The sequence below is a fragment of the Periplaneta americana genome, chromosome 11, assembly GCF_040183065.1.
Source record: "Periplaneta americana isolate PAMFEO1 chromosome 11, P.americana_PAMFEO1_priV1, whole genome shotgun sequence".
NCBI lineage: Eukaryota > Metazoa > Arthropoda > Insecta > Blattodea > Blattidae > Periplaneta > Periplaneta americana.
In genome coordinates, this window is record NC_091127.1 from 170,811,029 (window position 1) to 170,830,641 (window position 19,613).

Below are 19,613 nucleotides of genomic sequence, written 5' to 3' on the forward strand. Positions count from 1 at the left end.
AGGTGGCAGCACCAGTTGCGTAAGTGCAACTGTTATGTGTACATTATCTTTCATCACTGCATGGAGAACTTTCTTCAAATCAGCTGTTCAGACTAGCAGCTAGCCTAAAATTCTTAACTTTTACCTGTCTCTCAATTTGAAAGTGCCTAAATTCATGCAAATATATTGTTGTTTTCTTACAATCTATAGCAGACAGAATTATTCATGCATAACATTTAGTTTATTTCATGTTTTCTGGTCTACAGAAGGTTTTAAAGCTTGGTAGGACATTGTCCCAGAATTTGGGATAACTTCAACCGAACCTCGATTTTTTTTTTTATGTTCCTGGCTCCTCCTCCATAACAATGTTAGTAATTTGTTATTTTTTAATGCTTTCTGACAAAAAGTAGCAACTTTTTTCTTATTTTCTATAAGGTTTCATACCACAGAACCCAAAGAATCAGCCAGATACATGATCGTAAAAGAATTACAATTCACATATGCAAGAATGTGCTGAAAAGTGTTACATTAGGTAAAATAATTCAATGTGGAATTCGTTCTGTTAACAGAGACATGTTACTAGAATGCTTGCCTCGAAACCTGAGTCCAACAGATTTAGGTTTTATCAGAGAAACCTTCTTGGATCAGTTGGAGAACGAAAGGGCAAGAAGATCCTAAGAAAATAAGGAACAAACTGCAGGCACTAGCTGGTAAAAGTATTTCTGTTGCGGATGTTAAAAATTCTGTCGATACTGGTATAGGTTCTTCAGAACCATCATTAAGAAGCAAAAACTTGCACCTGTTTCTTCAAGTGAAGAGTCAAATGAAAGTGATTCCCATTTGCTGTCAAGAGTCTGAAGAGAAAAATGAAACGTCCAACTCAGAACAAAGTTCTGAAGCTGCTCTTATCGTACCACCAAAATTGAAGCCTGAAGATTATGTTGCTGAGGGTTTTGTCCTTGTTTTATTCAATGGTAAGAAGTATTCCAGAAGGACTGTCAGTTTATCAGGGGAAGGTCCTTCTGTTGACTGCATGAAAAGAGACTTGAAATTTTGGAGGTGGTCTGAAAGGAAGAACTCCATGCAATGAGTGGGAAGATATTTGCAATATACATTCCCCAAAAATATGTGCAAATGTAATCAATTTTCTGTTTTTGAACTAGCTCATTTTGTGCAATGCCCTAGTAATTTTGTAATTGAATTCATTTTGTACTTTCTGATTTCCAACTGAGGTGTATTTTCTGTTTCTGGAATACACAATTTTATTTAATATCTCTTTACGTAATTCTGCAACTGAATATACTTCTTCCTGATTTTTGCTTTCCCCCCTCCCTACCATTTCCAGCCACACACTGTCAGTTGATAGATAATACACAAGTAAAGTATTTTCCGTGGCATTGAGAGAGAAACACTTTATTAATTAAAATTGTCTGTCTGGAAACCTAGCGGATGTACTGATCTCATTTCTGGTGTGTGTGTGTATTGGGAGGAAGGGGGGAGAATCACACACATCTGGAACAAAGTTACTCTAAGCCATGTTAAAACTGACCCCAAATTAGAACAAATCCAAATATGAGAATTTAAAATACTATTTAAATTGTCCATTTGTTCATTTAAAACAAGAAAAAAAATATTACAAATACCTAGTTATAACCAATATTTCAATTTATTACATAAAAACAACATGCAATTTTGGGACAAAGTGACCCCATCTTACAGCACCTAAAATAAGTGTGTAAAAATGCTGCTATTCACAAGCCATACATCAGTTCATCAGTACAAAATATACATGCGTCTTCACTACCGAATTCCTTTAAATATGGTGGAGACAGCTTTCGTTTCTGTTGTCTCTTTCTTTTTCTTGGCTGGATCTGGAGCAAAACACTTCCACAATCTTAAAGTTTCGTCTGCACCAGCAGACAAAACTGTGCTTCCATCTGGTGACATGGCAAGATGCAATACTCTTGCTGTATGTCCAGTTAATTCAGCAACCTAAAATTAAATTATTACGTAATTTTCTTTAACTTCTGATGAGCAAAATTGTTTAACAGATAATTAAAATTACATTTTTATGGATAAAAAAAGAAAACTTACAAATTAAACCAAAACCTTTAACTCTATTAAATATAGAATATAATCTAAATTTAACAGAAGAAATACTGAAATAATGAAACAATTGTCTTTAGACACAATTAATATTAGGTACCCTCCACAAAACTGGCTTCATTTAAACACCGACAGATCCTTGATCTCCAAAGAACAAGGTGCCGGTGCAGGTGTTACGTGCTGTCTCTTCTCACTTTATATATCTCTTGGATATGGAACAACAAGTTTTGATGAAGAAATCATTGCAATAAGTGAAAGTCTCAGGAATCTTCTATGCCACATCAATAAATTTAAGAATCCAGTTATATTGTCAGACTCCAAAGCAGCTATTCTATCAATAGTCTCTAAACACACATCTTCATCTCGAACAGCAGAAATAACTAAAATGCTCTCTCAATTAATATCACTCAATAAAAGAATTGTATTCCAATGGATACCATCCCATTGTGGAATCCTGGGAAACGAGAATGTGGATGCTTCAGCAAAGAAGGACAGCACTGCTACTTACAGACCTGTTACTAAATCTACGTATTACTCTGTGAAGAGATTTATTAAGAAACAAAATTGATAACACAAGCTCAAGGGAAAAAATGGAACTCTCCCCATCAAAATCCACAGTTAATTCTCGATTTACCACGAAAATCGTCTGTAGCTGCATTTAGATTGGCAATAGTCCATGATTGTTTGGCCAAACACCTGCATAGAATTGGAATATATCAGTCCCCTAACTACCCATTTTGCAACTCAAACCAAGAAATGGATTCGGAACACCTCAAAATCTGTGCTTCAGTGGCTGGCCATGATAATATCTTTGAAAAATATTGGAGTGCAAGAGGTCAAATGACTTTATTGTCAAACGCCTGGCATTAGAAAACATTTTTATGGATATTCTTTCCTCAGTGCTAGGCAACATGAATACATGTATTAGCTTTAATTTGAAACAAAAATCATGAAAATATCTTTATTCTTTCAAAAGTCATTGAATTTTGAAGTAATGAAAATGTTAGAAAAATACGGAAAATAGCATGCAAAGATATTAATACATTTTCACGCACATGACGCCCCCAAGGAATAGATAATTTATCTTTTGTGTGAAATAATAATGGTGTACACATAGACCAGACATTTTTTAAAACCACAAAAAGTTTCCCAACAAATGCAATATAAAATGAAAAACGTTAAATTTGAGTGAAATTGTGTATATGACCACCTTAAAATGTAAGGTTTAAATAGGACCTATTCAAAATAAATTAAATTCCTACTAAAAATCTTAAAGCACCTTTCCAAGCAGCTAATAGTTTTCTGTTAAAAGTTAAGAATAGCCTGATACAAATAAAGGTAAAGTGAAATTGCTGAAGCTTTAAAGTGAATTATAAACTTCAGAATTATTGTGAGAAAGCCTAATAAGAAACTACAGTGAAACCTGTTCAAATCGGAACCTGAATAATCCAGAATCCTATTTCGGAACAATTTTTTGGTCGCGGCGAAATTTGTATGTATTATGTGTAATTTTTCCTGAATAAAACGGAAACTGTCTGCTACTGTTCAAAACGGAAACAATATTTTGGACACACTATATTTTGTAACTATATTTGAAACAGCTTGTAATTTCAAGGAATATACGAAATATGTAGGTCACTAAGATAAAAACAAGTTTTCTTTGCAAAATTTTAGAGGGTACGAGGGTGTGTTGGCCTGTCGGTCATAAATTTTATTACCCTGTTGACTAGGCAGACGAGTCCCTTCAAAGATTTTCAATGCTTCACACCCGTATACTGTCGTAGCTAAACAGAGCGCAAGTGTAGTGATTTCCAGGTAAAAAAAAAAAAGTTGCATAAAATGTGGCATTAACATTAAGTGGTAAAGTAAAAGTTATCGAGATAAAGGAAAATTAGAAACAAAGCCTATGTGAAATAATGTTGAAGTTCAGTTGTGGAAAACTCAGGTGTGACACTTTAAAAATTAAAGATCATAATGAGTGAGTGGCTTGCGGCCGATATTAGTGACACAAAAGGAACCAGAAAGCAACTGTTTATGTAGAAATAGATGAACTGTTGTGGGAGTGGGTTCTTCATGACCTTTCAAAGAACAAGCCAATTTCTGGATCTGTTTTGCAAAGCAAGCTATTGAACTGGGAAAGAAATTAAATAAACCAGAATTCAAGGCTTCTAATAGATGGCTCTTAGTCAAATTAATTAATAATGTGCAGTGATATGCAGTACAGTATTAGAGCATAGTGTTAGATATTAAATAGAATGAGATTAGTAAACATTAGTAATGTTTAATGACTAATGAGTGAGTTACGATAATATTTATACAGAAAATGAGATTTTAATCAAGATGATTCACCAACGTAATAAGCGACAGAAAGCTGATTTAATGTGATTAGTGTTAAATGGAATATTTTGTACTTCTTGCAATTTGCGGCATGCCATTTTGTTTTTCATGTATATGAATGACAAAATATTTCATTTTAATGTCACACCTGAATAATACGGAAACCTGTCCACAACGGAAAAAAAATTAGGACCATGTTACTTCAGTCTTGAACAGGTTTCACTGTATTAGTGCTGAAATATCAGATCAAAATTAATACCATACCTTCATCATCACTGTTGACTTCTTTGCATTGTTCTACATGATTATTCATTAAGTGTATTTGACCACCTCTACATCCTTTTCAGCCGGACTGTCTTTTTTTCCTTCCACGTATTTTACTGCATTGGTTCAGAATCAGACTCTACTCATTCACTCAACTGACGGCACTAACTTCAAAGCATGCAAAGTTTACTAGTTCATATGACAATGGGTACTAATAGAAGATGGCGCTGGGGAGGACATGTGGTACGAATGCAACCTACCAGATGACACACAAGGCGACACTGTGGGATCCACGAATTGGCTGGAGAAACCGTGGACGACCGACAACCAGATGGGGGGACGAGTTCCAGTTGCAGCTAGGAGGACTGTGGACCAGAATAGGACGCCAAAGAACACGGTGGAAGGACGCAGTCAACCAACTTTGAGTGGGAGCAACAACCAGTGCTAGTGAAATTGTGGACAAGAAAAAGCTAGGAATGTAAATAGACCATCAGGTCGGCTCTTCTGATGATCAAGACTTGAGCCACCCCTGCCCAAGCAGGAGGCCTTGCCCCACTGGGGATTTACGGCTTTTATTATTATTATTACTAATAGAAGATGGCCAATCACACGGTATGTGAAAAGACAATACATCATATCGTTGGCTTACAAGCAAAACACATGAAGTCAAAAATATTACCTCTGAGAAAAAGGTGTTTTGAAAATTGAATCCTCAAAATAAGTTTTTTCTCTTTATGTGTATTTAATTTTCCGAATCTAAGTTTATACACATACATTATATACGCATTTTTCTCAGAAGTAATATTTTTGACTTAATGTGTTTTATAGATTTATTAATTTGTCATACAGAATAATATCTGTAATATTGACAATTAATATTTGAGGAGAAAAATTCGCTTCGGCACCGGGGATCGAACCTGGGTCCTTGGAGGGTGCCAGAGCAAATTTTTCTCCTCGAATATTAATTGTCAATATTAAAGATATTATTCTGTATGACAAATTAATAAATCTATAATATTCTCATAGCTAGCAGTGTGGAATCCCGGCCAAATAAGTCACTCAGCTGAGTGCGCTCCTAGTATAATGGCAGTTGACATTGGACATATACGTCAACATATATGCCTAACTTGGAGTCAGGGAAACGTTGAAGGAGGAGAATTCGATCCGGTGCTGTGGACTGAATTCGGCGTAGCTCAGTGGTCAGAGCGCTTGGTACGTAGAACCACGGACCCGGGTTCGATCCCCGGAGCTGGAGCGAATTTTTCTCCTCAAATATTAATTCTTAATGTGTTTTGCTTGTAAACCGATGATACGATCACTGTACATATACTAACTATTTTGCAATTATAATTAAACAAAGGCTGTTGTTGTTTTCTAATGCCAGGCGTTTGACAAAGTCATTTGACCTCTTGCACTCCAATATTTTTCAAAGATATTATCATAGTTAAATGGCAAGTTGTAGCCGATTTAAGTGAAAACCATTTTTTAACGTTTTGGTGGCTATTTCATTCACACACAACCTGCAGTGTCTGGAGGACCACACCTGCTGTTGGTCGACGGGTCTGTTGGACCTAGCTGGGAGATCTTGTTGATCACCAGCTTTCCCTCCTTAAGCCACTGGAGGACGATTTTAGTGCCATAGCAGGTCAGCACTAGGAACAGAAAAGTAGAAAGAGGAGGAAGGAAAGGGAAATAAACCCCTAGGCCTCGAATGCTCTAATGCCGTCAGGGTCGAAGAAAGTAAGAGTTCAGTCAGAGGACTGGATAGGAAAGGGTAAAGAGGGAATTAGGTATTGGATAGAGGAAAATTATACCAAATTCAGTCATTAACTCATCAAGCTGACCAGTGCTAATTGATGAGTAGCCTCTCCCTTTAGTTCAGCTTGTAAAATTATGCTTACTAACAGCTGCACCACGGGAAGGTAGGGATGGGACTTGGGTATTTGTCCAGGTTGGTTCCTTAAACCCTTCAATGGGAAGGATTAATGGCTCTCCCCCCTGTATCCGACAGATACCCTTCTACAGCCAAAATTAAACAAAGGTTGAAATCTGAATAGCCCTCACATAATAAACTAAAATTTTATTAATAAAGAAGTCTGAGCATTGCATGTTAACAGTTACAAAAATACAAGACAGGGCCTAGTGCCCTAAAGTGTTACCTTCTTTATACGGATTTATATAATATTTCAAGTGATGTAACTTACCTTTGTCATTGATGGGTATTTCCAGATAACCAACTGATTATTTGCGTATCCATGACCTGAAATGAACTCCTTGTATATGGTTGACCACTGAAGAGCACACACCTACGAATAATTTAATTTGTATAATACAAACACTGAATATCGTATCACCCAAAAAAAATCTTTACCACTTCAACCATTTAACTTATACAGACTGTACAAGATTTCAACATATTTATATGAGCATGGTATGTTTTATAACAGTTTTTCAGTACGTGAAGTGATAAATCACTGATCAGATTAAAATTTGTTTATTTTTCACACGAAAAATTCATCTTCATCCATAAACTTATGAAATATTAACTTGCCTGTGACTTAGTATCAATGGTGTTGAAGCAAGTGCCGGTATTGCAATTCCAGAAACGTATGCATCTGTCTGCAGTGCCGCCACCACTTGCAAGGATGCTAGGTTGCCATGGACACCAAGCTAATGCCTTCACAGCTGCCTGATGTGCGCTAAAAGCAACGACAGAAACAACTTTCTGTTCGAAAATTACGATTTAAAAAAATAAAACAGGTATTACATACAAAATTTTTTTCTTACACGACCATATTACATAATAATGACTTAAGAATTCATACAATATGAACACATAGCAGCATTTAAATTTACCATTACAGTAATACCACACATTTAAATGCAAAACATGAAATACGGTACTCTTACGAAATTATTACGATTCCTGCAACATCTCTATATCAAATTTCCGTAATGCTAATTATATAGATATAACATTATATGAGTCACATATCGTGGTATGTCTAAGGCATCCTGCCTAGGACTTGTGTTACAAAATGTGTGCTGATTCGAATCCTCATGGAGAAAGAAATTTTCTCATGAAAATTTCGGCCAGTGTATGGGACGTATGCCCACCCAGCATCATGATGCACTTGGGGAGCTGAGCAAAATCCGATTATGAAAACAAGCTGTAACAGCTGGGGGAATTCATCGTCCCAACCACATAATACCTCCATTCCGGTTGGATGATCGTCCACCTCCACTTCAGCATGTGGACGTGAGGCCAGAAGCCGGCTGGTCAGTCTGGGCCCTTAAAGGGCTGTAGCACCACAGATCAATATATCAATATTATTACGAATGTCCATGAAATTTCTTCAAATAGTAAGGTTCGAAATAATCTTCTAGACAGAGTCCTATATTACGTTTTTGATGGAAAATGCTACATTTTTGTCACCATAATCGTTCAAACTGTCAACAAATTTCCTCCTCTATATTTAGCCTTTTCCTGCATTTGTAGTAATCACATACATATACGATGCAGACAAATCTAACATAAGACATGGCTAACACCATTTTTAAAAGTTCTGTCTAGAGTCGGGCAAACAGCCTCTTACTCCCGCTCGTCTCGTAGGCGAGACTAGCTGGCCGATAACGCCAGTTCCGAGAATCGTATTCTCGAGATTGGCACTCTCGGGAACGAGGAATACCGGGTCCCGGCCTGTTATCGCACGGCCGACTTATCGTTATGAAATGCGTACACTGACTGCCGGCTTAATTGCCGCTCATCACTGCAATTCGTGACTCTTTCTGAAATATTAATGTTCATAAAGTAATTTAAGAAGGCACAGCAGTGTAGTATGCAATAAATAATACAGCACATTATGATTGTCGACATTCTTACAGAAGTCACACTATTTTAATGAACTATTTATTGCCTTTCCGGAGAAACAAAATAATGCAGCACTTTCAGCCGTTACCTAATCCTAAGCTAGTCTAAAACAATAACAAGTTATGGTTGGAGCTATGATATACTTTCTCGCTATCAGCATTTTGTTGACATTCCATATTTAATCTTTCGATAGTGTTTTGTATACGCTATAGTAATGGATATCACACGACTGTATTATTATTATATTGCGCGTTCACATCTGGATGTTTCGTTGTTATGCAAGGGCATCTTCATCAGCATGGGTAATTATTGCGCTGCGTAAGGACGAAATAAAATAATACTTATTTATATTATTATAAAGGACCAAAGATTCTGACAAAAGATATTTTTGTTTTCCAACTGATAAAATGCTGAATGTGAAATGGAAACACTTTTGCAAGGGGAAGGACAGAATTACGAAATAGAGTAGATCCTTTCACAAATTGATCATAATTACTTAAAATACAAATGCGTTTTAAGGAACCCGGAGGTTCATTGCCGCTCTCACATAAGCCCGCCATCGGTCTCTATCCTGAGCAAGATTAATTCAGTCTCTACCATCATATCCATTTTTATATTAGCTTCCCATCTACGTCTCTGCCTCTCCAAACGTCCTTTCTCTCCGGCCATCCAACTAACACTCTATATCCAGTTCTGGATTCGCCCATACATGCTAGATGTTCTGCCCATTTCAAACCTCTGAATTTAATATTCCTAATTATGTCAGGTGAAGAGTACAATGTGTGCAGTTCTACGTTGTGCAACTTCCACCATTCTCCATCCCTCTTAGCCCCAAATATCTTCCTAAGAATCTTATTCTCGAACACCCTTGACTTGTTCCTCAAAGTGAGAGTCCAAATTTCACAACCATACAGAACAATCGGTAATATAACTGTTTTATAAATTGTAACTTTCTAGTTTTTTGAGAGCAGGCTGGATGACAAAAGCTTCTCAAACGAATAATAACAGGCATTCCCCCCCCCCCATATTTATTCTGCGTTTCTTCCTGAGTGTCATTTATATTTGCTTTATCATAACAACAGAGAATAAAAGAGGGTTATTATTATTATTATTATTATTATTATTATTATTATTATTATTATTATTATTAAATTACCTAGTTACTTTACGACGCTTTATCAACTGCTATAGCTATCCAGCGTCTGAATGAGATGATAATGCCAGCGAAATGAGTCCAGGGTCCAGCGCCGAAAGTTATCCAGCATTTGCTCTCAATGGGTTGAGGCGAGAAACCTCAGCCAGGTAAAGGCTGGTTCACAATAAACCGGGAACGGAAACGACAACGAGAAATAATGTTAAAATAAATGTATTTAAATGTGAACATTCACAATTAACGAGAAGATTGCCGGAGCCCGGAAACGGGAACGTGAAAGTTAAATGTGAATGCTCACATTTAAATGTATTTATTTTAACAATATTTCCGTTATCGTTATCGTTTCCGTTCTCGGTTTATTGTGAATTAGTCTTAACTTGTCCCAACAAAGATTTGAACAGGAAGCCGATCGTTTCACAGTCAGGTGTGCTAACCGTTACTCTACAGCGATTATTATTATTATTATTATTATTATTATTATTATTATTATTATCATATCATTATTATTAGTATTACTGTTATCATCATCATCATTATTGTAATCATTAGGATGATTAAGATTATGATTATCAGGATTATTATGATGGTTATTATTTATTACTGTCTTGTAAGTTATCATTAGGTACCGGTACAAGTATTAGAAATCTGATTAATTCTTAATTTGTTATTCTCGTTCCTATAACATATAGGATAATTATTATAAACCATATAGGCCTATATAATTTTATATTGTAACATGGCTAGAATACAATAATGATTGTTCTGTAACAATAATTTATAACGTGCACACCAATAGAAAGTGTAGGCCTAGTTTTCTATATTATAGGCTGGTTCACAATAAACCGGGAACGGAAACGAGAACGGAAATAATGTTTAAATAAATGTACAGTATTTAAATGTGAGCATTCAGAATAGTTAATTGTGAATGCTTACCTTTAAATACATTTATTTTAACAATATTTCCGTTCTAGTTCTCGTTGCCGTTTCCGTTCTCGGTTTGTGAACCAGCTTTTAATATTTTCATGTTTCATATCATTGTGTTACAAACTATTTTTTTATTTAGTTGTTATAAAAGATAGCCTAATTACTGTAAAGTGTAAACCATCTTGGACTATATAGCCTCATTTTCAACTACCGGTATTAAAATACCATTTAATACCATCCGTACAATAACGAGTTTTCAAGCGTTGAAGGGTTCCGTACAAATTTCACGGAACAAACGTTTGAGTCATGAGTCCCGAGCTAACAGGTTAACTCGCCGTTATTCGAGAACCAGTAAAAATTTTGAGTTGCCATCACTTTTGAAAGTAATTTCCATCCTTTCTCAACATTTCTCTCGCTTTGACCCCCCATCTAACGTGAAAAACAAAAAAGTTTGCCGCTTACCAGCGGTGAAGTCTGAACAGATCAATCTCCATCGAAGTTAATATATATTTTTTTCACTTTCCAAAAAAGATTTTCAGTTCGATTTGTTTTTCTATGCTTTCCTTAGACATTGACCTATCAATCCAAAAAATTACAGCGCGATTGATTAAGTATTATAGGAGCTACGACATGATATATATTTAAAGAACCGGGAAGTGTATAAGCCAATGCTTCCTATAGGAGCGCGGCCCGAGCGATATTGCTTGCTTATCAGTACTACAGTCCCGCCTAGACCTGCGAGACTGTCGGGAGTGATCTAGTATCGGTAATCTCGGGAGCAAGAGAATCTCGTGTTCTCTATCAATGAGTCATTTGGCTACGTTAGGTACTCGCGCACTGGGCGAGACTGAGGTGATTACGCAACCGAGAACGGGCGATAATATGAGGCAGTCTGCCCGACTCTAGTTCTGTCTTATATAATCACTACCGGTATATGAAGTGTGATCAATTTTCGTGTTCACACATTTCCTCGACAGGAACAGTGAGAAACACTAAGAGTTAAATGCACTAACGCAGAGTCACAATTCATGTGTGGGTTATTTTATGACGCTTTATAAACTGCTATAGTTATCTAGTGGCTGAATGATATGGAAATAATGCCAGGAAAATGAGTCCAGGATCCAACACCGAAAGTTACCCAACATTTGTTCTTATTGGGTTGAAGGAAAAAACCTCAACCAGGTAACTTATTCCAACCAGGATATAATGTATATTAAGCATGCCGACTTTTATTTCCAAAGAACCTATAGATTCTCAGGAAAAAATGTTGAAATATAGTAAAATTATACTAGCTAAGTACGTACATATTCAGAACACCAAATGTCAATTGAAAAACAAACAACTCAGCAATCCCATATTATAATCTGTAAGATCGAGAAACTATACATAATGTTGTTTAGTCAACTGTCCGAAGACAGGTTTGAACCTCGTGACACCAATAAGGCATCGTTCATGAGGAAACTAGGCCAGGAGATAATGGGGTAGGGTGGCTAGTTCTTTTCCCCCTCCATTGCATACAATTGCCGACTACCTACATGTTACACTAATCAGACTTCAGATGCATACAAACAATATTGTTCTTCCTCTGACACATATCATCAGGTGAGATGTACTGCTTGATAATAGATGTACAAAATTAATAAAATGTAATGCAAATTATGCTCACGAAATGATCACATTTTTATATACAAAGCTGCCTCATTTCTTTTCAAATATTTTCACACATTTTTCGGTAGAGTCAGATGGAAGAAATATGCAGAAACAGCAGTGACAAGTGAAATAAAATACCAACAACGAATTGCAACATTTGTGGCAAATAACCACCTAACTGTTCTTGGAAATATTCAATATGGAAGTAATTTCATCTAATAAAGTATAGAGCTATCTCTGCTGAAATGCAATGTTTCAATTTACTTCGTATTAACACATTCGCTGCCGACTGTATTGTTGCAAATCTATCCCAGGAGCCAATTAGTTTTTTTGCGTTTATTTATCATGTAATAGTGTCTATGAATAATTTTTAGCCTCTCATACAATTTTCGAGTACAGACAATGTTTGAAATCTTGATGACGCATTTACGCGTCACCGGCACCGCATTAATAATTCCATTATCAGTGCCATTTGATGTGTTTACACGTCACACTTATTTTTGTTTTTACGTGACCGTATATTGAAATATTGTTAGAGAAAAACAAATTAGGCCTATCTTACTTCATTTGTGGTAGATTCCAAAGCAGGGATCGACACACAATCCAGGTTGACCAAGACAATCAGGACAGGAGAATGTTGATTCTTTTCTTCTGCCATTCTCGTAACACACTTTGCAGCGTTTCCTTTTTTTTTTTTTTTTCTTCCCCCCCCCCCCATTAGTGCGTTGTTTTGCAGGCAGGTGTTTCACAGCTGGTGATAATACCAGTTTGATTGTTGGACTGCTGAGTGTTGCATACGATAGCAAATATCTTGTTACTGAAAGTCTGAAATCATATAACGAAATCCTACTCCTTGTGGTGTACCGAGGATGCAAATTATGTGCGTTCAGTAACATTATTTGGAAGCGGTGGATGTCAATTTTTTTATACCACCGAATTGTTTTTCTTTCACATGGGTAATACGAAAGCATTTGATCTTGCAGATCGACGCCTGACATGTGGTTATTATACTTTTCAATTGCATGCGGCTTTTGTACTTTTTGCCCTCTTTTATTTACTGTTTCAACAATTCTGTCTTCAAATTCAGTCGAGATAAATAAGACGTCGAAATATCCACATTTTGAACTGGAGTAGTACTTGAATTATTAGATGTTTCAAAATCAGTTTCACTTTCACTATCACTCTCACTTTCACTTTCACTTTGGCTTTCATTTGGATTGAAATCACTGTCACTGTCCGAATCAGTCATTGAAGTATTCACTAGACGCGCAAGTTTATCTGGCGCACTTTTAAGATTTTTTGCATTTGAAGGACCTGGAGGCATCTCAAAATTATCCTCTAATTTGTCATCCGTGATTCCTCTGCTTAAATCAGCAGAAGGTAATAACCAAGAATGATAATAAATAGCAGCACCCTTCCAGTAAGTAATACTAGATAACAATACAGGATAACCAAAATACTGAAGGAATAATACGCGGGAAAGCAAGAAAACAACTATGACGTGCATATGCGTCATTGGCATATGGCGCTAGGACCGTGTGACATGTATACGTGTCAAGTGGCATCCAACGTGTTAAATCATATATAAATACAAGAATGCCCTCATTACCTGAGAGAGTAGAGAGGTTGAGGTTGTGAATAAACCTGTCCTTGAGCTATTGGCCAAATGTAAAGCATGTTGTCATTGCCTCCACTAGCCAAATATCTGCCGTCAGGTGACCATTTTAATCCACAAACCTAATAACAGAGCAAAGAAGAAGAATCTTTAATTAGATTAGAACAAAGTTAACAAGAGAGTATTCTTTTAACAAAGTTTAAATTACATTCCCAATTCATAAGAACAGAATTTGTGATGGACAAGGTTTTTACAAGGACAGGATTTCTCATGACAATCCACTTGCCCTGTCATTTTTTCATCGGTTTGCCCAGTGTAACCAACCAGCAAAACTAAAATCTTCAACACAGAGCAAGGGCTCAATACCTAACAACTTGACATGGGAATTAGTTAAGCTCTGCACATTATAACAAACATACCACTTCTATAATTTTAAAATAAACTCTACAAAATCTGTCAAGAAAAACTTTAGTACTGATTTATATTGTAGAAATCATAAAACTTATATCAGATTACGTAGTTTGTGTTGTATTTAACAGAATGAGCACAAATTTACTATTTATTTCAAAGAAAATCTTACACAGCAGCTTCATCTTGCAGAACAAACACATTGAAGTCTAATACCTCTTGCGTATTCAACAATTTACATTGCTGTGCAACGTTGTTGTTTTCTAATGCCAGGCGTTTGACAAAGTCATTTGACCTCTTGCACTCCAACATTTTTCAAAGCTATTATCATGGCCAGCCAATGAAGCACAGATTTTGAGGTGTTCCGAATCCATTGCTTGGTTTGAGTTGCACAATGGGCAGTTAGGAGACTGATATATTTCAATTCTATGCAGGTGTTTGGCCAAACAGTCATGGTCTGTTGCCAATCTAAATGCAGCTACAGATGATTTTCGTGTTAAATCGGAAATTAACTGTGGATTATGCAGAGAGTTCCATTTTTTCCCTTGAGATTGTGTTATCAAATTTCAATTTTCTGTGCAACGTACTGATTCGTAAAAAAGTGTATTTTAAACATCATTTACAACCACAATACTCATATAATTACTGTATTTACCCGTGTAATGGACGTCCTCCCCAATTTTTCGCGTTAAAAGAAAAAAACCCCACGTAATAGATGCATCTTATTTTAAACAATGATCATTTTAATAATATCGAAAGTCGTAAGATTGGATGCACTGCTTAGCATGTTTAAATTAAAGTTTTTGAACAACAGCGCTAAAGTTTCTTGAAGACCGGCATATCAAACGCAATCGATGAGACAGAAGACTATATTTTCTGGGATGAGGAGGAATGTAAATCTATGACAAATGATAGCAGTGTTGAACCTGACAGTGAATGAGGTAAGGCTAGTGTTAATAATAACAATAAAGTGTCTTGTCTTATTGTCGCTGTATTCATTGTTACAAGTTTATACAATTGCTATCGATCGTCTTAAGTGCAAGTTATTTCATACCATGTTCAGCCTCCTCCAGTCTTGACACTGAAATGCTGGCTATTGATGCTGCTCTTCAGTGTTACTCAAATTTCTGAAAAATCTATTTGCATACTTACCAACTCCAAGGGGGCTATATTAATATAATTAAATATGTACCAAACCTATATGCACATAGAATTATTCCAATTCAGAAACAACTAAGTAAACTAAAAGGAAATAACATTTCAATGGATACCTAGTCATTGTGGTATACCTGGAAACGAGAAAGTCGATAACATTGCAAAACAGGCAACATATTTGCAACCAAGGCCTCTTCAAGTGATATCTCTATCCAGTGCTTTTGCTTCAGTAAAAAAAGTCTCATTTTACAAACCTATGGATCAACAATTGGCTCTCTTCTGACAAAGGAAACATTTTACAGTCTGTACAAAAGAAACCAAATGACCTGGAAATGTACAAAAACTTGCCCAGACATGTTCAAACATTTTAACAAGAGCCAGAACAGGTCACATTGTCACTCAATTGTACCTACACCGATTTCACATTTCTGATAATCCTACTTGTCTGTGGTGTAATAATCATGATGAAGATCTGGAACACATTCTTCTATACTGTCCATCCATAAACCACAAAAGAAGTAAATTAAAATCATCAGTACCAGTTGCAGAAGAGACAGCCCTGCAGTATATATTGACTACACCCCAACTCTGGCTACTAGCAACAGGCATCTATATTGAACACCGATCAAAATACCCCTCATTTCTCGTGAAAAACAACAACTGAATAGACTACAGTGGCCTGTAGTGGACTTTATGTTGTCAGCAAACAGCTGGATACATTAAGAAGATTAAGTGCAATGCAATTGATATATTAGTTGCGGCCATATATTGTTACATATTCTATCAATTATTTCAGCATTCGAGCTGGTGCATCTTTAATATGCGTTTTTTTTTTTTCACTGAAATTTCTTCCTCGCATAAAGGACCCACTCTTGTTTTTTTGTTATAAAAATCGGAAAAAAAAAAAAACTGCGTCTATTATACAGGTAAATACGGTATTATGCACACATTAGTAAATTTGATGTACATACTCAGGGGGTTCAAATTTGAAGAAATGGGTTCAAGTGTCAAACAATTGTCTCACTGACTAGGAAAAATTGTAGTCAGCACAAATTCCAACCAATTAAATAGCAGTTTTGAGATCTATGGCATGAACTACAGGCAAAGTGAAGAAAGTAGTTTATTTGCAGAGAAACTGATCCAGAAGAGTCATACTTACTTCTTGTGTATGAATAGACAATTCAGATATCACATGGTCCCTCTGCCGAACATCATGGTGGATAATCTGACCACTACGAGACCCACTGCTGAGAATGTAAGAATTCCAAGCCAGAGAGCCGACACGAGCCGAATGTCCTCCCATGATGCGTATCCTCTTCATACTAGCACAATCCCAAAGCTATGGAAAATTAAAAATGTATAAGCATTGAATGAAAAGAAAATTTAATTTAATCTATCTTTTATACATAAGTTTTATCAATTTTTGTCACCGCCATTGAACACAGTTGATCCTATAGGTTTTCCTTCACTAAGATAAAATCTGTTCACTCTAGTTTTAATCCTATGACAACAAACTACTTTGTTTTCTTTTCTGTGTTGAGCACGGATCTCAAATATGTCATTGATAGAATGATTTCTACAAATTTGGTAACGTGGCCACATACAATAAAAGTATAGTATTCCACAATGTATTGTCATTGTTAAAGTACATATCTATTTCTACATTATTACCGAAAGGGGTACATCCAGGGTGACCAGGTTCCAGCATTTGGAGAACATGTCCTCCTTTTTAAGCTTTGTCCTCCAGGCATTTAAAAATATAACAAGATGTCCGACATTTTTTAAATCTATGACTACTGAAAATTTAACTGTTCATAACACGTGTTATTTTTTGTCCTTTAAGGCTATGGATCAGTGAAAATAAAGAAAAAACTATTAAAAAATGGAAATTTTGTTTTTAACTCTAAAATTTAAAATAATGGAGAAAAATGTGTGTAGTAGACCTGTATAGGAAGGAAGAATATAGATAGTATACTGTGTATCACATACATGCTGTACTTTGATACTCTTTTTCTCGATTTTCCAATTTTCAATATATTGTAACATTCAGAATGCTCTAATGAATGCAGTTTTTCTCCATTCTCAGTGAAATTTTGCACAGAAGTCCACAAAAGCATGTAAAGTAAACTGACATATCAGCTTTCTTTTGCTATTGAAAGTATTCAAACTACCATGTGTTGAGATGTGATAAGTTTTAAAAAATTGAAAAAGTAACAGCTAAAAGTATAAATATTTTTTTTTCTCATAAAGTAATTTAAAAAATATGAAAGTATATGTCATATTTTACATACATCTGTCAGGAATAAACTGAATATAAATTTAAAGAAAAATTATGTATGGACAATTACAATTCAGTATTAAAAAAACAACAAATTAATAATAATTAAACTAATTAGAATATCGCAGAGAAAATTTGTGTATTGCATGTCCACATTGTAAGAAATATGTGGTAAAAGTTTCAGATTAATTGGTGTAAAAATGTAGAAGTTAGAAATTTCACAGATCCATAGCCTTAAGAAGAAGAAGAAGAAGAAGAAGAAGAAGACACACACTCTCGAAAAAATCGAAGGAGAATTGGGAGGAAAATTTAAAAGTACGCAAAACGCGTCCTTGCAAGTGGGTTGGGGGCTGTACAAAACTAAATATGTGAGCTCCAAGCCTGTTGGCCACTAGTCTCACTCCGGGTTACGCTGCTCTCCTGAAGGAGCTCTAGAAAATTTTGAAGGGGAAGCCGAAATTGGACGTAACCTCATAGGTACCACATACGCGAGGGGGGCTGACATTGATCAATTGATCACGGAACGGGGCGAGGAGGAGTTGGCTGGTGTTTGCCGTTAGATTGGCAAGACGCCGTCATCTGTTGTTCGATGACAAAGCATGTGAAGGCCGTCGGAAGAAGCGCCGTGAAATCTAATCTGCAATTTGAGAGGTCCCTGTCCTTTCAATTTGCGACTTATTAAGTGACCTCGTATATTTAATAGACTATTTATATTATCTGAACTAGGGCATACATCGCTTATAATAAGGGTGGAATATATATGGGGAAGGGCATATAGGTCCGTGGCCCATTTCTTATAGGGCTCATCCCGACATTTGTCTTACGCCTGAGGAAAACCACGGAATACCTTAGGCGAGATGAGTTGTCTCATGTATAAGAGACTAGCCAATTTGGCTATTTTGTAGGAGGTGATTGTTGTCATGAGCCTTGTTGAATCGTCTCAATTTTGAGACAAGCCATTTGGCTATATGATGGCTCAATTACGAAGAGGGGGAGAGATGTAATTAGTTGACTAATTTAAAGTAATTAGGGGGATTAATGGGGATATGAATGCAGGTCCGTGGCCCATTTCTTTTAGGGCTCATCCCGACATTTGTATTAGCGCCTTAGGAAAACCACGGAAAAACCTTAGGCAGGATAACACACACTCTCTCTCTCTCTTTTTAAATGTAACAACAATACAGCAATTCATTCACATAACAAACCTGTATTACTCCCATACTAGTCCCCACTGCAAGATAATGTCCTTCTTGAATCCAACCCAAAGAGCATACATAATCACTGCCTTCTAGAGTAAGCAATTGTTGAATACTGCCACTGCTGCCATTCCACAGGTACACATTACTACCGAGGGCTACTCCCAGTACGTTATTGGGACTCCAATCAATCAAATTAAGATCTGAAACAGTTCATAGCAAATTTATCAACAGTAATAAACAATATTATCAAATTCATGTCCTGAAAATCAGCGAGAAGCAAATTGTATATACAAGGGGGATCCAGGAAATAACGACCGTTTTGTTGTAATAATTAAAAAAAATATATATATTAATTTGAAAAAACAAAGTCTGTTACATAACTGAAGCTTCCTTTACTTCTCTACATAATCACCACCTACATTTAAACATTTGTCGTATCTGTTCACTAGCTTTAGAATTCTCGTGTTATACTCCTCTGCCGCCAGTTCATTAAGCCAGGTGTACACTGTCTTCAACTCTTCATCACTTCCAAAACGCGTACCACCCAGAAAGTCTGTCAGCTTAGTGAAAAGGTGAAAATCGCTAGGAGCAAGGTCTGGACTATAGGGTGGATGATCAAAGATTTCCCAACCGAATTGATCCAGCAATTCTCGAGTTGAAGCAGCAGTGTGTGG

General features: G+C 36.2%; 1 protein-coding gene across 2 annotated transcripts in view; it reads right to left on the bottom strand.

The window, feature by feature from the left end:
• Positions 1–1,356: 1,356 nt before the first annotated feature.
• fzy (cell division cycle 20 protein fzy) overlaps positions 1,357–19,613 on the bottom strand; it is a 33,613-nt gene continuing 15,356 nt past the window's right edge. For both annotated transcript variants that reach the window (XM_069840475.1, XM_069840474.1), the window contains 6 exons: positions 18,946–19,139; positions 16,622–16,801; positions 13,894–14,021; positions 7,238–7,385; positions 6,891–6,992; positions 1,357–1,971 (listed from right to left, as the gene is read on the bottom strand). In XM_069840475.1, the coding sequence (XP_069696576.1) occupies positions 1,780–1,971; positions 6,891–6,992; positions 7,238–7,385; positions 13,894–14,021; positions 16,622–16,801; positions 18,946–19,139 (944 nt within the window). In that variant the 3' untranslated portion in view covers positions 1,357–1,779. The remainder of the gene's footprint in view (positions 1,972–6,890; positions 6,993–7,237; positions 7,386–13,893; positions 14,022–16,621; positions 16,802–18,945; positions 19,140–19,613) is intronic.